Source organism: Balaenoptera musculus, chromosome 4 (assembly GCF_009873245.2).
Source record: "Balaenoptera musculus isolate JJ_BM4_2016_0621 chromosome 4, mBalMus1.pri.v3, whole genome shotgun sequence".
Taxonomy (NCBI): Eukaryota; Metazoa; Chordata; class Mammalia; order Artiodactyla; family Balaenopteridae; genus Balaenoptera; species Balaenoptera musculus.
The window spans coordinates 68,837,067-68,862,271 of NC_045788.1; the positions used below are offsets into that span (position 1 = coordinate 68,837,067).

At 35.7% G+C, this 25,205-nt stretch overlaps 1 protein-coding gene across 4 annotated transcripts in view; it reads right to left on the bottom strand.

Annotated features, from left to right (window-relative positions):
* The window catches only part of FGF12 (fibroblast growth factor 12), a 547,790-nt gene that overhangs the window by 154,831 nt on the left and 367,754 nt on the right, over positions 1-25,205 (bottom strand). For all 4 annotated transcript variants that reach the window (XM_036851670.1, XM_036851668.1, XM_036851667.1 and 1 more), the window contains one exon: positions 21,788-21,891. In XM_036851670.1, the coding sequence (XP_036707565.1) occupies positions 21,788-21,891 (104 nt within the window). The remainder of the gene's footprint in view (positions 1-21,787; positions 21,892-25,205) is intronic.

Genomic DNA, 25,205 nt, shown 5'->3' on the forward strand with positions numbered 1-25,205 from the left:
CTGTAATTAGAGAACACTCAAATCCCTCCACACGGGGGTATGATTGGAGGCAATTAATATATTTCAGGGGTCAAAGATATAAATATGTTTTTAGTTCTCATAAGCCTGGCTTCTGAGACTCCTGAATGGAGCTGTTTGAAGAGTGAGGAGAATATTGCACTATAGTGTGCACTTGTTGATTTACTAAACACCTTGGGGTTGGTACTGGGAGGTTAGGGACCGGTGTCTACTAGGTCCAGACACAGTACTAGGTGCTAAGAATTCAAAAGTGCATAAAATGTGGTCCTTGAACCTTTAGACATACAAGAACTTAGTAATGGAAATGGCCAAGAAGAAAAGAGTGACTATAAAGACAGTTGGCAAAATGAAAATACCACATGTAAATAAAGAAATGAAAACTATAGTTCACATTAAAAAAAAAAAAAGGACAGTTTGCTATGGGAAGTCCCAAAACAGGAATATAACTGAAGCATTTTGAGGACACAAAGAAGGGAGTGAATAGAGGTGCATGTGGAAAGTTTCGCCACCGGTCTTGCATTGGAGCCTGACCTTAAGGGGTGAAGAAGAGTTAATAAACAGGGTGTAGAACATTCCAGGCAGACAGCTCATGATATGTAAAGGCAAGAAGGGGAAGAACAAACTTAATGCTTTTCTTTCCCCAGCATCTATTTCAGTCACCTTGTAGATAAACAGGATTTTAAACAGGGGAAGCCATCCAAATAGAGCAATTCTCATTCTTTCATCAAAATCCTAAAGAGAGCGTTTAAAGCTCCCTTTTGTAATTGCCAGGAAAATGATGTGTACCCTTATTTAGAAGAAATGGCTCTTCCTTCTTTTAATCAAACAATATATCATTCTCCCACTAGAGCTGGAACCAAGTTCTTCTGCATTTCAGATGCTAATTGGAATTTACTTATTCTTTTGTACAGTGCATGAATATGGTCTGTCAGCAACTAAACAAATTTAAGCAAAGAAAAGAAAGAAGAAAGGACAAAAATGGGTTTCATGAAAAGCAAAGAAATGCATAAAAATTGGGGATTCTGTCAGCCTGGTGGACAAAAACACTGACTTGAAGGATGTCCTTGCCAGGTTAGGACACGTTCCTTTTCTAGCTACTGTCAACCTGGGCTCAGCTCCATCAGAAATGCCTGCCTGGCTGGCAGCTGCTGAGAGATGGCAACTCCTCCCAGCAACAGATGAAACCAATCGAAAGCTAGCAGCAGTGATCCTTGCTGTTAAGTGCAATGACATCTCATTTATCTGGTAACTCCAGTGAAGATTGTATAATGCATAAGATAATTACTAAGAGACTAAAATGTACATTCCCAAGCATAAGAAACTATTAGATTTTAGCCAATCTGATTGGAAATTTGCCTACAATTAGACACATCTATGTAGGTTTAAATTATGAATAGACTTCAGAGTGCAGTGGATTCTGCTTAGGTTTTGGAGTAAATAGACCTGAAGTTAAATGCCTTATCTCTTAAAAAGGGATAAATAACCTGACCTAATATACCTCATAGTGGATGTCAAAGCTCTTTGAAACTACCAAGCACCACATGTAAATAAATATTGTGACTTTTTTTTATTATTAGAGACTCAGTATTTAATATAGTTAATAGCTTCATCTCCCATATGGGTAATCTTGGGTAAATAACTTCAACTTTATTTCCTCACCTGTCCAAGGAAGATAATGCTAGGACATAATTTAGGGAGTCACCGTGAAGATTGAATGAATAAATTTATAGAGTCCAAACATGTAGTAAGCATTCAAATATGATTACTAACATAATTATTATCATCATTTTCATTTAATACTGTGAGAACTTGAGGGGTTGTTAAATTGGATAGAGCTATTATTCCTACTCAATGGTCCCAAAGCAATGGGCTGTAGAACCAACACACACATATCTAAGGGATCTTGCACAGTATAAACCCTCCACAGCTTTTTGACACATTTGTGCCCACAAGAGGTTTATCCCCAAGCTTTCTACATTTCCTACTGGGCATTAAACAATGACTTTGCTTTCACTGTCCCCTCCTCATGTGACCTCTCCATTATTACCTGAAATTATCACTTTCCCTCTCCACACATAAATACAAATGCGGGATAGTCTCTGCAAGTTTGAGTAAGCAACCGTGGCAAGCACCCAGTTGCTCATAGGTCTTACAAAATAGAGTATCTGTTATTTATCTTACTAACAGTTTGCTCTCCTGCATAGGAAGGAGGCGACAGGAGATCTTAATTAAGGGACCTAGAGTAGTCAATTTCTCATTCAACTCCATTTGTACATAGTAATTTCTAATATTAAAAGATGTGATATATATTATCACATATACCTACTTTATGTGATATGACAATAGAATCTTTAATATGATTTAGAACAGGTCACAGTGGCCACTATTTTCCTGGATGCAAATCACTAGGACTTACTGATATGAAATATATTTTCAGGCCAAGATTTTAAAATATCCTCTCCATTCCATGACCTCAGTATTGCACTTAGAATATCTACAATATTGCTTATTCTGTACTCAGAACTTGGGCAGATTCCACCCCGAATGTCTTGATTTTTGTATTACCACCTCCTCTGACAGCCTATAAACTCCTTTGAAAGCATAAGTTCTATATCCTTCTTTGTATTACAGGCATCTAAAGCATTTAGCTCACTTTGTATATAGCACATGTTTAATGAATGTCTGTTAAATAAAGATTATACCAAAAAAAAAAAAAAGAAAGAAGGAAGGGTTGGAGGGATGGAGAGAGATAAACAGAGACAGAGAAAAGGAGAAAAGGAGGGAAGGGTGGAGGGAGAGGAAAAAGGAGAATGGAAAGATGGAAATGGAAGAAAGAAAACAAGAAGCATATAAACACATTAAGCAGAGTCTCAAAGATGCTCAACTACTTTAAATAGAATCCCTGAATCATCTTGCACAAGAGTATAATACTGTGTCCTGTTGGCACTCTTGCATACCATATCTTGATGCTTAGGATGGTAGGCACCACTACAAGATACCAAAAAAAAAAAAAAAAAAAAGGAAATTTAACACACTTAATTCTCATACAAACTTAAAAGGCTAAATATAAAAGAAATTTTAAGCAGAGAGATGATTCTTTTGTTTTTTCTTTTCCTTCTCAGAAATACAGGTTGAGATGCCCTTTCTCTGACTGCCTCCCTCTCCACTTCCCAGCCAAACTCTCTATTTCCAGTTCTCACATCTTCAAAGCAGTCTTTACCCTTCCAGACACACCATAACCAATATTCTGTCTCAAATGGAAAATAAACAAAGAAGTTAACATTCTTAAATAGAAATCCTTTACTACTGCAAGCAAAGGAATATTCATTTTTCAAGTAAGGAAGGGAAAGGAGGCTTAGGTATGAAATAGGAAAATCTTAGATTGGACACTGGTATTAATGATCCCTATCACCTTTGAGTAATTTTCCATATTTATAATATAGTGATAATTACACTGGTCTGATCAACCTCTCTGGAGTTTTTATGTGGATCTAATCACACTACAAACATGAAAGTTGCTTGAATATAAATAAAAACAATGCACACAAAAATGCACAGGCAGAAACATTTTCTGGATGAATGTTTTTGTTTATATGGTCTCTATCATATGGAAGAAGAAAAGTAAGTTGGAAACTCCTGCACAGATTGATCCATTATAGAAGCCTTATTAACCTATTGATTCCCATAACCTCTATCAGGTTCGTATAGAAATATGCCTCAACCCCCAACGGAGAAGAGTTGGAAGTTCTGACACTCCAATGAGGGAGAAAGGGCATATTTTTCTGAGAGGCATCATGTTGACCACCAAAAATCTGGCCAAAGAAATATCCTCTATGTAAGCATAAAATGAGACATTCTAGAAAAGGGGCTGTGGTAGATAAATGGAGGAAAAAGTAGATATAGATTGAGCTATCAGAAGGCTTTGGTGATAAGTGGAACAAGTGAGAATACAAAGTAGGGATCTGTTTGGAATGTAATGTAATGGGAAGCAAAGCAAACTCTATTGAAAGAAGGCTGGGGCTGGCTAAGGGGAAAAGAATTAGCAAAGTCAAAACACACATCTAATAAGGGTCTAATGTCTCTTTAGCCAATGTCAGTAGGAGAAAACCTTTCATAGCAGGAAATTTCCTTGGGACTTACAGAAATGACTACCAAATGGAAGTAAAGCACATATAATGAGAACGCTGCCAGGAATACCATCTTGGTTCCCCTACATTACAGCTGTACTTAGTGTGAATTCAGCTTATTATGGATCTAATTCAAGCCACCCATTGAAACATAATAAAGACCAATGCTGGGCTTCCCTGGTGGCGCAGTGGTTGAGAATCCGCCTGCCAATGCAGGGGACACGGGTTCGATCCCTGGTCTGGGAAGATCCCACATGCCGCGGAGCAACTAAGCCCGCGTGCCACAACTACTGAGCCTGCGCTCTAGAGCCCACAGCCACAACTACTGAGCCCACGTGCCACAACTACTGGAGCCCGTGCACCTAGAGCCAGCGCTCCGCAACAAGAGAAGCCACCGCAATGAGAAGCTCGCGCACCGCAACGAAGAGTAGCCCCTGCTCACCGCAACTAGAGAAAGCCTGCGCGCAGCAACGAAGACCCAACTCAGCCAAAAATAAATAAATAAAATAAATAAATTTATTAAAAAAAAAAAAAAAAGACCAATGCTGTTACTGGGCAAGTATAAAGTCAGTGAAAAAATACATTTCTGTAGGCTTTTTATGTATCAGTAAATCAGGTAAGCCATTGTTAGAGACCAGTAGAATGATCATAAAACTGTTACCTTCAGGGAGAAAAGTAATCAATGCTTGAAAGTAAATCAATATCAAAGAATTTCTTAAACAGATATTTCTAAGAGGCAAGTGAATGAATTTTAATTCCCCCAGCCCTGTATTGCTGACCAATACTTCCTGACCATGAATGGTTTCTTGCTGGTCCCAGAGAGTCAACTAGTATTCAGCAAGGGCTAAACCAGGGCAGAAACTAATAAAATATCACTTGTACAGATTAGAATATCACACTTTAGGAGAGATATATAGTACAAACAAAAGAGTGAGCTCTGAATAATAAAGGGATGAAAAACAGTTCAGTCTAAATTTCTATTTTCTAATCTGAAAAAAAGGAGGAATTGAACCAAATTATTTATAGCTTTCCTTCAATTTACAAAATTAATGATTCTATTGCTCGTTAATTTATTTAATAGATAGTATTTATTAACTTTCTTGTGAAAGAAATGGAACTGGTTAATGTTCTCATGAAAACCATGCTCACTTCCTATAATATTTAATTGTGTTCAACAAATAGTTGAAAACGTCACGTGAGAAAGAAATAATAATTTTTGCAAACACTTTTAAAGCCCTTACTGGGTGTCAGTCATCATTCTAAGTAATGGAAGATAAATAAATAGATAGATACACAGATACATAGATAGATATATGGATAATGATTGAGATGGAGATAAAATGGACATAGAGGTAGAAAAACTCATTTGACCATCACACCAGTCAACAGCTTTAGAACACTCACCATGTGTCAAGCGCTACTAAGCAATCAACACATTCTCTGTGACTCCACATTGCAGGACTAGAACCAAAAATGGCACAGTAAAAAGAAGATGCTTCCTAACAGTCATCTCCAGTGTACGATTCAGGTGATAAAGCCCTCACTCTTAGAGATGTTTCAGCAATAATCGGGTTCTAGTTTTTGTGAATATTAGGAAAGGAGCCACTGATTTAGTCTAGCTGACCTCTATGATCACTGAGGGCCCATAAAAATAAAGCCAGAGTGGGCACAGGGCTAGACAGCAGAGATAGAACTGGTAGATTCGGACGATCTTTCGATACTACAAAGATAATTAAAATAACAGCAACAACAACAAACAGCTGATTTTCAGGGGAAGCATTTGGGATGGGCTTTAAGAGTTTCTGAGAAGCTGATCTGCAGAGTTAGGTACATTTGGACTCCAGTGAACTAGCCAAATAAATAACAGTGTTCAAAGAGTTATATTTATTGCCACACAAGATGAATCACGTGTCTTTGGGGAATTTTTTTTGGAAACTTCATTTTCCATTTTGGACTACTGGAACAGTCTCTCAAAGAGTTTGGAATGTGGCCAATTACTTCCCTCTGCATTTTTCACTTGAGACTTAAGGGCTATACAACTCCATTTTCCATTCTCACATAATACATCTTAGCGAGGACTCTGCCTGTGTCTCTTCATTTTGTAAATAATAAGGCACCAAAAACATAGCCTGTTTGTAAGTATGGATTTGAGAATGAGAACCAGGAAACACAGTTAAAAAGTCTTAAGAAAGGTATCCTTATTATAATAATCTACTACTCAATACTCCATACCTATGTATATTTCACATTATTATAATAATGCCAAATTACTCTTGGGATAATGAATTAGCGGATACCTTAACATTTTTCAAGAATAAAAACCACACTTTGACAATACCTATATTAAAAATCAGGCATTAGAAAGGCATACAAGTAAACTCTGAGAAAAAAACCCAGAAACCAGTTTGCAACCGTCCCAATCATATAGTACGTCACATATCACCCGAGCACTCAAAACTAATATAACGTTAAACCAAGTTGGAGGGTAAGTGACACTGGCAGATCTAACGGCAAAACAGACAACTCAAAATATCAAAGGAAAGTTCAAGCTAAATAAGGCTTTTAAAAATACTAAACCTTTGGGACTTCCTTGGCAGTCCACTGGTTAAGACTCTGCTTTTCCACTGCAGGGGTCACAGGTTCGATCCCTGGTCAGGGAACTAAGATGCCGCATGCCAAAAAAAAACCCCCAAAACAAAAAACTAAACCTTCCTGTGATAAACCATAATGGAAAAGAATATGAAAAAGAATGTATATATATGTATAACTGAATTATTCTGCTGTACAGCAGAAATTAACACAACACTGTAAATCAAATATACTTCAATAAAATATTTTTTTTTTGATTAGCGTTAGCATGGCACATATTTCTTTCTTTTTTTTTAACATCTTTATTGGAGTATAATTGCTTTACAATGGTGTGTTACTTTCTGCTTTGTAACAAAGTGAATCAGCTACACATATACATATATCCCCATATCTCCTCCCACTTACATCTCCCTCCCTCCCTCCCTATCCCACCCCTCTAGGTGGTCACAAAGCACCGAGCTGATCTCCCTGTGCTATGCGGCTGCTTCCCACTAGCTATCTATTTTACATTTGGTAGTGTATATATGTCCATGCCACTCCCTCACTTCGTCCCAGCTTACCCTTCCCCCTCCCCGTGTCCTCAGGTCCATTCTCTACGTCTGCATCTTTATTCCTGTCCTGCCCCTAGGTTCTTTAGAACCTTTTTTTTTTTTTCAGATTCCATATATATGTGTTAGCATATGGTATTTGTTTTTCTCTTTCTGACTTACTTCACTCTGTATGACAGACTCTAGGTCCATCCACCTCACTCCAAATAACTCAATTTCATTTCTTTTTATGGCTGAATAATATTCCATTGTATATATGTGCCACATCTTCTTTATCCATTCATCTGTCAATGGACACTTAGGTTGCTTCCATGTCCTGACTATTGTAAATAGAGCTGCAATGAACATTGTGGTACATGACTCTTTTTGAATTATGGTTTTCTCAGGGTATATGCTCAGTAGTGGAATTGCTGGGTCATATGGTAGTTCTATTTTTAGTTTTTAAGGAACCTCCATACTGTTCTCCATAGTGGCTGTATCAATTTACATTCCCACCAACAGCACAAGAGGGTTCCCTTTTCTCCACACCCTCTCCAGCATTTATTGTTTGTAGATATTTTGATGATGGCCATTCTGACTGGTGTGAGGTGATACCTCATTGTAGTTTTAATTTGCATTTCTCTAATGATTAGTGATGTTGAGCATTCTTTCATTTGTTTGTTGGCAATCTGTATATCTTCTTTGGAGAAATGTCTATTTAGGTCTTCTGCCCATTTTTGGATGGGGTTGTTTGTTTTTTGGATATTGAGTTGCATGAGCTGCTTGTATATTCCAAGATGCAATTTTAAGGTACAAAATATTCAAGATTTCCTCACAAAACATTTTTAAATTGAGCCAAAGAGAGAAAAAAATATATATTCTGTGATTTAAACATATACCTCCAAAAGTACCACCACATGAACAGATAGGTATAAATTTTTAGAGCCCTGACAGTAATAATTTAAAGGTCCAAGCTCAGTAAGTAAATTAAAATGTCACAGCAAATATTAGTCTTATTATAAAAAGTCTTCTCTCATAGCTAGTATTTTGTGGTCAAAATCAATGGTGTTTACAGTTGTAGGACACATCTTCACAATAAAAACAAATTCTACTCTGCTCGCACTCCTTTTTCCACTTTTTGCACCAGAGTATTAAAGTTCTGTCACGTCCCTCCAGTTGTGAGGAAATTCACACCTTTGTGTTACTTTAAACAAACAAAAAATACAATTCAATTAATGTGTATAGAATCCATTAGGGGAAAATGATGTTATTTACTTTTTAATCTCCATTAAACCATGATTAAATTGATATTTTAAATAGAATTAACTTTTTAATAACAGCACTATTAAGATATAATTCACATACCATACAGTTTACCCATTCAAAGTGTATAATTCAATGGTTTTTAGTATATTGACAGAGCTGTACAACCATCACCACAATCAACTCTAGGATATTTTCATTACCCCAAAAAGCAAACTCCCACCGCTGTTCCCATTTATCACAGCACAATCATTAATCAACTTCCTGTCTCTATGGAGCTGTCTATTCTGGACATTTCATATAAACGGAATTATACCATATGTTGTCTTTTGTGACTGGTTTTTTTCATTTAACATACTGTTGTCACGATTCATACATGTTGTAGCATGCCTCAGCACTCTCTTTTATTGCTAAAAAATATTATATTGAATAAATGTGCCACACCTTATCCATTCGTTAGTTGATGGACATTTGGGTTATTTCCACTTTTGGCTATTTTAAATAATGCCGCTATGAATATTAATATAGAAAAGTTTTTGTGTGGACCTACGTTTCCATTTCTTTTGGATATATACCTAGTAGTGAAATTGCTGGGTCATACGGTAACTCTATCTTTTACCTTTTGCAGACTATCTTCCAAAGTGGCTATGGCATTTTAGATTCCTGTTAGCAGTATGTAAGGGTTCCAACTTCTCCACATCCTCACCTATACTTGTTATTATCTTTTTAAATAAAGCCAACCTAGTGGGTGTGAAGTGGTGAGTCCTTGTGGTTTTTGATTTGCATTTCCTTGATGGCTAATGGTGTTGAACATCTTTTCATGTGGCTATTAACTATTTGTATATCTTCTTTGGAAATATGTCTATTCAAATCCTTTGTACACTTTTGTCTTTTTATTTTTAGTTGTACGAGTTATTTATATATTCTAGATACACATTCCTTACCAGATAAATGACTTGCTAACTTTTCTCCCCTTCTCTGGGTTGTCTTTTTCATTTTCTTGATTGTGTCCTTGGAAGCACAAATGTTTTAATTAAGATGAAATTTTTTCTTTTGTTGCTTGTGCTTTTGGTTTCATATCTCTAAAACTACCGTTTAACCTAAGGTCATGAAGATTTAGCCTTATGCTTTCTTCTAAGTGTTTTATAGTTTTAGCTCTTACACTTAAGTTTATGATCCATTTTAAGTTACTTTTTATATGTGGTGTGGACCTTTTAAAACATAAATATTTTTGGCAACATGCTACTAATCAGATTTCAAGGTTTTAAGATAATGCCAGTGAAGTCTTTTCATTGAAATTACTGAGAAAGTTCCTGGAAATCCCTTAGGAATATTAATAATAAAGAAAGAATTCAATAAACAGCATACAAATTTTTAAAAAACATACAACTTATTCCTGGATTCAATGTAAAAAGAGTCAAAATACAAGGACAGCACAAATAACAGAAAGAAATTCATGATGAGAATTAATGTAAATTTAAAAATTAAAAAAATATGCCAAGACATAAATGTATTATGTTTCTATAACCCTGCTTCCTTCCTTTATAACCTTTAACAATTTCATTCTTTTATTATGGTATGAAAGTGCAGTGTTTGTCCTTTTCCTCTCTCATGCTTGGAGCACCCAAAATGGTACTCAGCACACGATATGTAAAAATATTTTAAATCAAATAGACGAGCAAATGAAAATGAACAGATATTAGAATTAGCACTTCAGGTGCAAGAATTATGATAGAATGTGTGAGAAACAGTAAGATTTATAAACATTTTACTCCTATGAATGTTTTGCCCTTATTTCTGCCTCTGCTAGTACACTTCCTCTGGTTTGGTCTTTTGTTTCATCCTTTAGGTTTTAGCGTGAATATCATTTCCTTAAAGAAATTTTCATGGCAATCCTGTCTAAATTAGTTTTCTCTATTATTCTCTATTACTGAAATATATTTTTTCTTTTATAAACACCAATCCTAAACAGTAAATTCCCATATTTATTTATGTGTTGTCCTGTTCTCCCACTACAGTGGAAGTGTTTTTCATTTCATTTTCAGTGCATAAGACAATGTGTGCCACACTATCTACACTAAATAAATAGGTAAATTATTGGTTAAATGGGAGCATGGAAAAGTTGCTGATCCCTGGAGTTTCAGGAATAGCTGTATTGAAACCACAGGCAAGCATACCCTTACAAGTCAATATGCTATATCTCACTCCATGGTGACTTTCAGTTCCCTCACGACTTCTCAAAGTTCCCTACAGAGAGAACTTTTACCCATCCAGTGAACTAGAAGAATGGAAGTTGAAGTAGCAGTGCTTATTCATCTTTGCCCTAGCTATAGAGAGAAATTTCAGAGGAAATATCCAGCGATCCATCATGAAAACTCAACAAGCAGAAAGCTTCTGTCACCAAATCCCAGGGAAATTCTAATCTATTTGGACCTGAATAAAATTACGGGTAAGATCTCTTCCCGTTAGTCTCTAGAGTTCAATATTTAGCTTCCTAGTAGAGATTCATAAATTTTTCAACCAATATTTATAGTGATTCAAAAGATTTTGCATTACCTAATGAAGAAACTACACATGCATATCTATTCTTCAATCTGTTCAGTTGCTCTCTGTCTCTTTGACTTTCTCTTGTGCTAAAGTTTTACATTATCTACATTTATATTCTCAGCCTGGAGAAGTGGGACAGTTGTCAAGTGTCTACCTAATATCCATTTTCCCCTCCATATTAACAGAACCCTGGTTTTGATGAATATGGCAATATGTAGCTCAAATTTTTTTTTAAAAAAATTGAGACATTTCCCCACACTCTTTCCACCTAGGGGTGATCATGTGACACAGTTCTATGGTCATCACTGGACATCACTACGGACATTGCTGAAACTTCTGGGAAAGTGTTCTTTCCTGATAAAGGCACCATCTCTTTCTCTGTGCCCCTTTTTTACTTCCCAGAATGTATACATGTTAGTTGGGGAGGTAGGAGCTATCTTGTACCACGAAGAAAAGGCCAAATAAATGTAAAAACTTTGGCCCTTTAGCCAAGGGTTGTTTAGCCAGTCAATGAACCAGTACCAGTAACTATCTATCTCCAGACTTCAGGTTATGTGAGAAAACTTAAACCTTTGATCCCTTTAAATCATTGTTATGGGTGTCTTTTTTACTCACAGCCAAACTCAATCACTGGGTGATACAGGAAAGTGAACTTAAGAAATTTATCATTAAGATTTGGTCTTGGGGAGTAAATCAGAACAGGAAATTTTCAAATTATTCAGTAAGATTTTGTGCATATACTGACACCTCAGATCACCCACTGAGTCATATGTAGGATCATGTGTAACATGACTGTATAATTATTGCCCAAACCCTAATCCAGGACACTTCTGAGGGTCAAACAGGTAGTGTCAATAATTACACTAAGACATCAGGCATAAATTGGAACTCTTCTGGATGAACCATGACATATAGGTACCCCATGGGAGACTGACGTTTTCAGTGGACTCAAAATAAATGTCTTTCTTTCCATTTGGAGATAGCTGAAATATATGTCACTTTTGACATATACACTTCTATGTAGCTAAACCATTTCCCCAATTTAACTACTAGATTTTAAAATTCAGTGGTGCAGAAACAAACTTTAGGTACACCATAAATGCAGGAGGCTGTCGGCTTGAAATTTCCTCAAAATGTAGCACTTTGCAATCTGTCCTTCTCTGACAGTTGTTCTAATTTGGCCACCTCTCACAATGTTTTGTTTTGTTTTGTTTTGTTTTTTCATATTCTTTTCCTCAGTGCTATCTATTCAAAGCGTGAACTTATCTGCAGACTTGGTCATAAAAATGAATTGCTTCTGTTTCTCTGCTTCACCGCATCTCTATTTCATTCAAATCTCACCTGAAAACCTACTGATTTTCCCTCTGCATTTAGCACTCATAATTTCTTCTCTTTTTCCCTCCCTGAAGTCTATGAAAGTCATGGCTTACACACTTATTTTATGCAATATATTTCCCTCCAAGGGAGTTATATAAAGAGATATTTTGAAGAAGTCCCCAAAAGTTGAAAAACTGGCTCATGCTGGGGCGCAGGAGGAAAGGAAAGTTGATTCCTATCTTTCGATGATTTGTCTGTTACAAACCCAAGAAACACTTACATATGAAAATGACTAATTCTTACATTGGTTTTGGAGGGGAACAGGCATTGGAGGGGAACAGGCAAGGGAAGGCAGAATGAATTAGAACAGATAATCTCTTTTGGGAATCAGGCTGGCCCACACAGCAATAGTAAAGTCATAACTCTTCAGAAGGAGGCCACTGGGAAATTCTTCACCAGAAATGACGTAGACAACATGGAACAAATGGAGCTTTAGCTTTCTTGGAAAGTCTTAACACTCTGAGAACAGGTTCACTTCTTTATCAGTTTAGCAGGTTAAAAAAAAATACAGCCCAAACTGGTTCATACAGAAGGGTAATTATGGGCTCCTAAGACTGAAAATTCAGAGGTAGGGCTGGCTTCAGGTATGTCTTCATGTACAGCGTCAAAGGATGTGAACAAGGACTGGTTTCTCCATCTTTCCACCTTGAGACTTTCTGTCCTCTGAATGTTGGAATCATTCTAAGATATGATTTCTCCTTGTGTTTTTAAGATGGCTGTAGTCCTTGATCCTCTCAGCTCTAAATTCAGTTTAAAAAAAAAAAGGCAACTCTCCTTCAACAGATAAAGTCAAGTCTTGGGCCTGAAGCTAATTGGCTCTAGTTAATGGGAGATACTCTGCAACCAACCTCCCATGGCCAGGATGGCTAAAGATATTGGATTAGGCAAACCAGGAATCACCACTGAAAATTTGGGTAGAATTACCCTATGTGAACTTCATGAACTGATGGTAAGAAACTGATTTAGGATACACTGAGCATCTTATTTAATATATCTACTACTACTACTACTACTACTACTACTACTATACTATTTTACTATTACTACTACTACTACATATGGCTGACATGGAGCATTGACTGTGTACTAGGCACAGTACTAGGGTTTTACATGCATTGTCTCATTTAATTCTTGCTATAATCCTACAAAACTGGTATTTTCATAATTATCTCCAATTTATATATAAGGAAACTGAGTCTAGAAGGTTAACAAATTTCCCCAATGACACAAGGAAGTAAGTTACAGAGCTGTGATTCAAACCCAGTTTTATTTCTAAAGCTTTCATTCTTAAAATACTGCTTAATACTGCCTGATTCACTAATGACCTAAGAAATACAATTGATAAATTTTGGATATATGACTACATGTTGGCCTAATGTGCCTCATGGCAAGGTAGAAATAAAAAATATAAAATGTAGTATCATTTTCAAATGATTCAACCAAAGGTCCTCATCAGTACTGCTCTTAGAAGCTTAATCCTATTTTTACTTTTCAATGAAAAATGCTACTGGAAACACATATGCTAATTTTTTTTCAGTATATTTTATTTTATTTATTTTTTATATAGCAGGTTCTTATTAGTTAATTTTTACAATTAAGGCTAGCCCAGGAGCTAAAGTATTAATATTTTCCAGAAGTTATAATTTCTTGGAATAAAACCAACACCACTTACTACTGAAAACATCATAAGGTAAAAATGGATGCTTACCATCATTTAGTCCTTACTGAACGTGTAACTAATGACCTGTTGATTCTTTCTAAAGAAAGGCAACCTAATTCCAACAACAGAAACAAAAATTCACGTCACATATTTGCAAGCAACACAGCCAGATTCTTGGGCTAACAGGATTCCACATATATATATTTTCTAGTTGATTAAAAACAACACAGTTCAGTTAATAAATATATATACATGAGGGAAAAAAAAAAGTAGGCAAAATAAGCAATTATTTTCTAGGTGCTATAGCCAAAAGTCAACCTAAGATGAAAAAGAAATGTTATAAAATTCAAGAAAACCACAATTATATGGAAGGAAAAATTATGCAAATGACCCTAACTGAATATTTAACAATCTAATTGCTGAACAAGCCTCTAATTTGGCTTTTGACTTCCCTCTATTCAGGCACCAGTAACTTCAAAACTCTGTGATTCATCTGGCATTAATGGCTAAGGTGTTTCTCTCTCTCTTCCTCCCTCCCTCCTTCCCTCCCTCTTGCTCTCCTTCAATATTAGAGACTTTTCAGAGATACCATTACCCAAGAAATATTTTTGCATATGCCTCAAATTTTGGAACATTCCATGAGGAAGTCAGTTGATGGAGAAACTCAAATTCCAGAGTGAGTAACTATTTTGTACCTCTATTCTAGATATGTGTGTTTTAAAAAACTGCCATTTATTTTCATTATGGAACAGAACCCTTCCAGTGAGAGATGAATTGTAATGACCAAGTGGCTTCCCAAGAAGATATCCTAGCCAATTTTTGCTTTTTTTTCTTTTATAATCAATATTTAGTACAGAAAGGAAAACACGACAACATCAGCTCTTAAAATTACAATACAACATTAGCTTCAACACAGAGAAGCATGCACAATAAGATTCCTTTAGCAAATCTTCCATGTTTCCATAGAATAGTCATAGCCTATTCAAAGTTGAGCCAGTTAACAGAACTGGAAAGTGTATAAAGTTACAATCAGGAAAATTATTACAACAACCATTAAGACCAGATGGCCAATGAATTATTGTCAAAATTAAACTGCATGAAATGCATCCATCAACTGATCAACAAAATTTTAACAGATATCTTTACATAGGAATTGCAGTTTTCAGTGTTATGGTATATATTAATCTATATTAGATATGATTACTAACTTTAAGGAACTTGCATCTAATTATATAGATAGGGCATGAAAACAAATAATTCCAACAAAAGAAAGAAAGGAAATATACAGATAAATGTCCTACCAAAGTGCAAAATGTGGAAGTTATTTTTGGCTGCAGAAAATGAGAAAATTCGTATTTCATCCTTAGTGATGAGAAATTTTGGACATCTATGATAGTGGGGAAGAAAAGAAATTAGAGGAGAAAATAAAAAATATCTTATCCTATCGTCATTTTGTGGGTATAAAGCAGTCTTCTTCCAATAACTTTCAATATTGGCCTTCTCTTTTCTTCTTTCTCAGAGACCCTTTTTCTATGTTTCTCAATAACTCCTGACTCAGTTTTTCAATATAAAGTCAGTATTATTGCAATCTCGACATTGTCTGCTCTCACTGAAGCATCAGATTTAGGCACGGAATTCTAAAGGCATGTCAAAGAATTATGCTTTTGATATTATGTTGTAACAGTATGGAGTGACACATCCTTAACTGCAGCAGCAAATAGGATAAGAAATGTTGATTTTACAAGTGAACACTGAAATAGATAAACAACAGGACCTACTGTATAGCACAGGGAACTATATTCAATATCTTATAATAGCCTATAAGAATCTGAAAAGAAAATATATATACATATATATATTTATGTATAACTGAATCACTTTGCTGTACACCTGAAACTAATACAACATTGTAAGTCAACAATATATCAAAAAAACTTTTTTTTAATGAAGATTGAACTAGAATTTCCTTTTCTTGACCTACCTCATCTATACTGGTATTTGCTTATATCATACACAAAATTTAATTCAAAAGGGATTAAAACCTGAAATGTAAGACCTAAAAACATAAAAGCCCTAGAAGAAAATAAAGAAAAGTTTCATGACATTGAATTTGGCAATGTAAGGTGTAAATGACATAACCAGGATCAAAGCAAGCTAATCATCCCTATAGAATGGAAATACAAAGCACTGAGCAAGTGGCAGCTGCAGGCCTACTGGGCTTCATGTCCTGAAGGGGGTGGTGTGACCCCAAGTTCCACTCTGGTCAGGTCAATGGGAATAAAAGCCCTCTGTGTAAAATAAAGGACCAGAGCCAGGCTACCTGCTCACACGAGGGACTGGTATAATTTTCCTGCTCCAACTCTTAAAAGGCTAAAATAAAAAATGCTGCTACTTGCTCATCATCACTAATCATCAGAGAAATGCAAATCAACACCACAATGAGATCAAATCAACCTCTCACCTATCAGAATAGCTATCATCAAAAAGTCAACAAATAACAAATGTTGATGAGGATGTGGTGAAAAGGGAACACTCATGCACTGCTGGTGGGACTGTAAATTGGTACAGCCACTATAAAAAAACAGTATGGAGGTTCCTTAAAAAATGAAAAATAAAACATGTGATCCAGCAATTTCACTTCTTGGTATTTACCCAAAGGAAACAAAAACACTGATTCGAAAAGATATATGCACTCCAACGTTCACTGAAGCATTATTTATAATAGCCAAGATATGGAAACAACCTAAGTGTCCATCAACAGATGAATGTATAAAAAAGATGTGGTATACATATACAATAGAACATTTAAAAGAAAAAGAAATCTTTCAATTTCCAACAACATAGTTGGGTCTAGACAGTATTACACTAAGTGAAATAAGTCAGACAGAGAAAGACAAATGCTATTGGGTTGACCAAAAAGTTCATCTGGGTTTTTCTATAAGATGTTATGGAAAAACCGAATGAACTTTTGGGCCAACCCAATATATGATCTCACTTATTTGTGGAATATAAAAAACAAAACAATCAAAACAAAATGAAAACCGACTCATAGATACAGAGAACAAACCAGTGGTTGCCAGATGGCAGGGGGGATGTAGGGGATTAAGAGGTACAAACTTTTAATTATAAAATAATAAGACACAGAGATGTAATATGTAGCATAAGGACTATGCTCAATAGTATTGTAATAACTGTATAGAGACAAATTATTACTAGACTTACCATGGTGATTATTTCTAATGTATGTGAATTTCAAATCACTCTGTAGATTGCAAGAAACTAACATAATATTGTATATCAACTGTATTTTTAAAAATGCTGCTAGTATTTTAAGCAAGATGCAATGATAGACATAGACTCACAATGAGAGAAACAAGACCAAGCCATACCCTTGCCCAGGCCCCCTTTCCTAACCCCAATGTTACCCTAGGATGCAGCCTTGAAATGACTCTTAAAATCTTATTCTAAACTAGGACCACCGGAGGCTGGATAGCAGCAACCAAAAATTTGCTAGAAATTGAGGGCAGACTTCAAAAGAAGAAGATCATGAAGAAAGAAAGAGAGAAATGGGCCTACAGACCAAAATTACAAACACATGCAGAACTAATTCTAAATTCTAATATAACCTCAGTCTAATTCTAAAAATGACAGCCAACAAAATCAACGATTGAAACATGAATTCATTACAAAAGAAACTGACTTTATGGAAAACCATAACAAGTATTATAAGAAAGCTCAGAGAGATAAATGAGTTAATAACTTTCTGTAAAAAGAGCCAGATAGTAAAAACAGGAAGAAGTCAATCAAGATCAGGTAGATATGGAATGGAAACCATTAAACATCCAAAAATTTAAAGCATAGTGACTGAAATCACAAAACAGATGGCATCATTTCTAGAGCAGATAAATTTGCAAGTTTCTAGTGAAAGTGATTTAAATATTATCAGCACAAGAGACTGGCAAGTATAACAGAGAAATAAAATGTAAATGGGAAGAGTTAAAACTTTCCAGAATTAGAGAAGTCTGATTCTTTGGATTGAAAGTGCATTCTGAATTTCTAACAAGATAACTTAATTAGATTTACAACTAGACATTATAGTGAATTTGCAGAACATAAAGTATAAAGAGAAAAAGTCCTTTAAATTTTCCATATAGATAACCTACAAAGGAGAGAATATTAAACTGACAGCAAACTTCTCACAGTCAACAGTACATGCCAGAAGCCAATAGAATATAATTTTCAAAGTGCTGGGGGAAATATAGGTCTACTAAGAACTGTATAACTATCTGAACTGTAATTCAAGAATGAAAGTGAAAGGAAGGCATTTTCACGGATACCAGAACGAAGGGAATTCACCATCTACAGACGCACACACAGAAAACAGTGGAAGATTTTGTTTAGAAGAAAAGTAAACTCAGAGGGACCGAATTTGATACACACAAAAACAAAACCTGTGTGCACAGAAATTATTTTAAAGATTGATAAATGTAACTTTTAGTATAGAATAATAACTAATTGTGCATATTTAATTTTAAAGTGTAAATAATCCAATTGGTGAGAAGGGTGGTGGTGTTTACTAAGCAAGAAAACATACTAAGGTCTATCAGCTGTTTGGAAGAAGGACAGAAATAAATAATACGTTTTATTATTTAGCAAATTATATACATATGTATGTCTGTTAAAAAAGTCTAAATCATTAAAAGACTAGAATTATAACCTACATTTACGAACTAGCAGAAGAATAAAGATAGAATAGGAAAATGTTTCAGTAATGTGAGAAAATAAAGAAGAAGAAAATAGAAGCAAAATAAAAAGCAAACTACAAGGGTAAAAACAAATCTAGATGCATCAACAATTTCATTAAGTGCTTATGGATTAAACTCACCTATTAAAATATTTTCAGAATGGATCCAGAAACTTTAGCTCTATGCTACCTAACAGTCACTCAGTCTTTACTACTGTCTCTTTTGTCTCCTGGTAAAGGGGGGGTGGGGTGAGGGGGAATCAGAAGTAACTGGGGAATTAATTCCTAGCTTAAATATGAATACAGACAAGGTGAATGCCACTAGATAAATGATACCATTTGAGAATTTCTCTTGGATTCTATGTTAGCTTCTTTAGGACCTCTAGGGTTTGCCTTCAGACACACACCACCAGTCCCCCTGCCCCCACCATAAATTCCAGGTATGGGCCTTATTGGTGTGCTCAGCTACACTGTTTAACATCAAGTAGGAAACTGCTTTTCAAATAACTTCAAGCCTTAACATATACCAAAAGCACATCACGAAAGCCTGTAACAGCCTGTTTTTAACTCCCCACGAGGTTCCTGGCCACACTGGTGCTCTCTCGCTGAGACATGCCACACAGACAAGCAGCAAAACAAGTGTGATGAAGCCTTGATATCCAATTCTCTTTCAGGTCTGTCTCTCCCAATACTGGCCCCCTTTAGTCCTATAACAAAATCTTCAGGCCTATGCACCTGCTTAAAATTAAAAACCAGAATTTCATACTGTTAGTCCTGTCCAGAAAGAGAGTGATTTTAAAAGTAGGGAGCCTGACGCTCAATGTCAGTGAGGCCAAGCTTATAATTAAGAAAAACTGTTCCAGTAGCCTCACAGTGCCATACAGGGAAAAGAGTTGCAATTCTTGGTATGATGCAAATTTGATTTAAGTAAAGAGGAAAGCTGAAAACAGGTAACTCAACAGATCATTATTGGTTTTACTAAGGTGTTAGATCCTTTACAGAAAAGTACCTACAGTAAAATTCTCTAGTCAAGAATTTCTTAAAACCTCTCCTATGGGCTCCCTGTATCTTAGGTCTAGTTCTGAGAAAGAAAAATGGAAAAAATGTACCTCTAAAAATGCTGCCACATATGAAGTTCAGTTATGTCATGCTGAATACCCAGGCTCCTCTCCCAGGAACTTTGGGATTGCACCCAACAATGGGGACCCCTCCCTGCCTGTGCCCCCTTAACACACACACACACACACACACACACTCACACACACAAAACACACACGGGCTCCTACACAGCTGCCACCTGCTACAATACTGTTGTCAGATAATCTGTGTTTTTCTTCTTCCCAGACCTTTGGAAACGAACTCTGGTTCAGAAATCTGAACTCTACTGTTTTTGTGGAATTACAACCAGAATTATGACCTTTTAAATAAATATAAAAATGAATAACAACCTTCTAAATATAGATATAAATATAGTCTACCTTTAGCTGTTTACTTGATGACTGATTAAATTCTTAAATCAATACTATCCTAAGATCACCTAAATATTTTAGTTTGTATTGCATTCAAAACTTCTTAAAAAAAAGTTTAACCAACTGGAATTATTCAAAACAACATCTGTTAACTGTCCTTTTCTTATTTTAATTCTCACATTTAAAATATAGATTCACAATAACTGGATATTAAGAAATGTTAGAATTATGACACATTAAAAATGAAAGCCCATTGTTTTGGCCAAAAATGTATCTATCTTTAAGTATTATTTTGAGTAGACCATTGAAAAAATGTGTATGTACACATCTGATATATAAATGCATATTCAGATGTGAATATGTTCAAGAGTAAAATGGCAACTTTAAGAATTCTAATATGAATGACAGCTGTACTACTAGTAAGCAAGCATAGGGTACCAGAGATTCATTTAATTGATTGTGGAAAAAGTTTAATAAAAGCTATTCAATAATTAATTGAGAATCTAGTGGGCATAAGTGAACTTCCTGAATAACCTTGTCTTATTTAGTGAGATCATAGAAAACAAGGGTGGAAATCTGTAACCATGATTTTCAAGAATATTTCTTCATGAACTACAAATAGGCAATTCCCTTAGGGCAGAGCAGGAATTATATACATACAGAAGATTCAGTGCAGCTGCATTCTCTCAATGCATAAATTATTATCTTGACAGTGGGACCTTAACTACTTTAAAATACGTCAGGGCTCATAATATAGCCACTGGTGCCACCTAATTTTGTTAGTTTTAGATTCAAAAGAGATGTTAGACAACATGGGGTCCAACACCCTCATTTTAAAGGTTTGGAAATTAAGTCAAAGAGAGGAGGCCACTTTCCCAAAGGAATATTGTAGTTGAAATGCAAATAAAACTCAAATATCCCAGCCCCTAATCCAAAGCTCATTCCATCAATTCACATGTCTTTAAAGTGGCCAGTTATCCCAGGAATCTGACAAATTAGGTACTACACAGTTTTATTAAATACAAACAAAAACACAGTCTATTCTGAAAGTTTTTTTTCTCCACAACAAGCCAGAGAAGACTCCCAGACAAATTCAAGAATTTAGCTTCCTAAACCATCCTCTGTGCTTGAAGGAGAGGTAACAGGAGAAAGGAAAAAATGTTTTACCTCTTGAATTAAACAGAAAGGTAAAATTCAAAAGATTATCCTCTAGAAGTGAAAGACAGAAAAAGAGAATTCGTATCACATGGAGAGCTGCTAGCTCCTTCTCAACAGAGCGTGATCTTTAACATTGTAAATTATAAAATCTTCATAATAATCCTGATATACTGAGTCAGAAAATATACATTGACTTCAACTTGTGATTTTCTTCCCTAAAATAACGGTTACTTCATTACTCTCCATGCCAGTTTATGTGCGCGCACACACACACACATACACACGTGCACACACAACAAGGTACTTACTGAGCTGTAGAGATAGCCTTCACCATTCATGGCCACATAGAGGCTGGCCTTCACCCCTTGGATGGCTACCACACGCAGGCCCACAGGGATTAGATTGAAGAGGGCTAGAGGGGAAAAAAGGAAGAGAGAGGAAAGGATCAGTGAACTTTTGAATAAATCATCTTGCTTCTTAAAATGACTCTTTTTGAAGATTAAAACCTATGAATTGAAATTAGGAGAGAGAGAGGAGTTCTAAGAGTGAGGAGAACTGGCTTCTTGTCTCTGCACCGTGACTAATTACTATGTGACTTCAGGTAAATCACATAAACTCATCTGCGATAAAGGGATTAGGTTAGAAGGACTCCAAGGGCCCCACATGGATCTGAGAGTCCAGGATCTCTGCTCTGTGAAATGAACATATACTCAAACAGTATAAGATGATTTTTTCTAACAAACATATAAGTTGAACCAAAAAATTCTCAACAGAAGAAAACATATTTGGAATCATAAGTAATAATAAAATATGATCTTCATAACACATGCCAGAGCTTCTTTTCCTTGTGGTCCTGAACACTGTCTTAAACACACAAGATGAACACAAAAACCACTGGCTCATCCTTAACTATGCTAGTGCCAGGAGAACATTTCTCTTCGTATTTCAATTTTTACATGTAAATATAGATAAATAGATGTATCAATGGTTGCTAGATAGCTTAAGCTCTAACAGACAGATTTTATATCTTGGGAAATATATATATATATATGCATAATTATGCACAAACCATTAAAAATCAACTTCATAAATTTAATTCAATATCCTAAGATAAAATGAAAACATGCTTGTAGTCTTTAAATATTGGGGTTGTCCATCACTGAAAATATTCAACAGTCTACTTGTCTACTTGGAGAAAGTACTCAAATACCAGAAAGAAGATAAATAAGAAGATAATCCATTTTTCTGTCAAAAATGTATTTCTATGAATTATATATTCCTATATGGCACTGTTTTAGTTAACATTAATATTACAAAATGAGCATAAGCATAAAACATGGTCCTCATCCCGAAAGAATTTATATTACACAAAGGAGGAAGGCAATCATATAACTAGGCTGTATAGATGGCAACATGAATACGAACTAAATATTTATGACTGCGTGCATAAGAGAAGAGCCCTGTAGCTCACTTTAACATCCTGACTTAGTTAGAAGTTCTTATCTATCTTTTCTACTGATAAAATTCCCATCGTTCTGGTCATCTTCTCAGTTTTGAATATAAGATATATATAGATAAATTAACCCAGGGATTACCATTAATCAGGAATGCTATTTTTCTGGGCTTCTCTCAACGTGGGATAGTAAGCTAAACACACCCACACAGTATTTGGCTTTTAGTCACATGTTCAACTGGTAGTTGTAAAGGATCAAGCCTAAGACCACAAGTTTAGTATAGCAGGATTCAAGTCCTAGATATCTGACATCAGACCCATCTCTTTACCTCTTTGAACCTTTTCCCTCATCTGTCATGAAAGTTGAGAGTAGATCTTAGCAGACACTTAAGAATTAATAGCTGCTTTAAGTTGAATCTGTACTAGTTTTTGTTCCTCCAATATTCTTACCACTGTCAGAGAGAGCTAAGACATATGGAATAATCTGATACAGTGTATAATGTATATCTATAATTAAATGTAATATATGCATTCTATATATAGTCTCTATGTTACAGAAGTTCAGGGAAATAGAAGATCTGTGTTCTGAAGTGTTCAAGAAATGTCTCACACAGAAGATTAGACCCAAGTTGACACTTAAAGAAGGGACAGAAGTTGAGTAGGCGAAGATCATAAACATTATAGTAGGGCAGGAAGTAAGTGGTTCTGCAGGGTAGTGTATGTGTATAGGAAGGGACTGGCAGATTGAAGGATTTGATTCATGTTGGGGAGGAATGGGAAAGAACACCATGTAGACAAAGCAGAGATAAATAACTGAGAGTTTGTCACTCTAGTCTTAGAGATCTAGACTTTACCAAATGGGCAACAAGAAGTGTGGCATATGTAAAGATTAAAGCAGCAACACAGAGTACAAAAAAGTGGGAGAGATTTGTAGACAAAGTAGTTTCTAAACTCACCACTCAGAAGCTACATGCCTTTGAGCCACTCATTTAACCTCTCTGCTTTAGTTTTCCTGTCTGTAAAATGGGCATAATAATCCTTACTGCACAGAGTTGACAGAAGAATCAAATGCATTATCATGTTCTTGAAAGTGTTTCATAAACAGAGATGTGTTCTCTCTATATGAGTTATTTGTCATTAATATATGATTCTTCTGCTTGTCAAATAAGGTTACCAAAGGGTCTGATGTAAACTGACATAACACCTGACTAATATCTATTGATTCAGAAGATTGCTTAATACTTTTAAAATAATACTTTATCTTTGTGCAACACAATTTTCAGTGTTGATAAATTCATCATTGTATTTGACCCTCAACCACAAACACTATGAAGAATTTAGGACAGAATGATTATCCTAATTTTTAGAAGGGTAAACAGATTCAGAGAGGTAACCCAAGTGGAAGTGCAACTGACCAAAGGTTTTCTGGCTCGCTAATGTGGTTACCTGCCCCAAATATCCTATTTCCTCCTCCTTCCCTTTTAAGTTTAATTTCCTCTAATAGTCATTCTCACCTTCTCAAAAAGTAATAGACAATTTAGCTACATCTCTGTGCATATCCTGCGGCTAACTGTGGCTATGGACTCAGTACTGGCCAATCAAATGTAGGCAGAAAGGTCTCTGTACTCTTGAAGACCCTTTCCTTAAAGACAACTGGCCTTTGCCCTCTTCCCTACCCTTTGCCTTACTGCTGTTTGGAGGGGGATGAGGTTGAGGTTGGCTGGATGATCTCAGGGCATGAAAACAAGGGCTTCCCCCTGAGCGAGTGATGGCAGGTGAGCTGGAAAGAGTTGGGTCTTCCCTGAGGACTTTGTGGAGCAATGGCACCAGTCTAGCTTCCAATTAAGTAGGTCTGGCTTTTATGTGAGAAAAATAAGTCCTTGTTATTTTAGTCTGTGCAACGCTGAGCCAGCCCTAATCCTAACTGACAGAAATTGCTGATGAAAGCAGAGTTAACACGTAAGGTGCAAACATGTTAGGTACTTATATATTGTAAATAAATGTAACCATTGGAAAATATCAAGTTCGGCGATGATTCTTATGAAAAAGAGTAATGAAATCCAAAATTGTACATAAAGTCTTTCTAAATAAAGATTTCCCAGGACAAATGCTGAGAACATTGGTTCATTTAGCTAAAACAGGGGTAAAAAAAGCAACTATAAAGCTTTTCTTATCTGAGGAAAGTGAGAAAACTACTAAAGCTAGGCAGGGACAAAAACAAGAAAACCGTGTGAAAGTTTTATAGAAACCTTAAGGTGATAATGGCTTTTAGA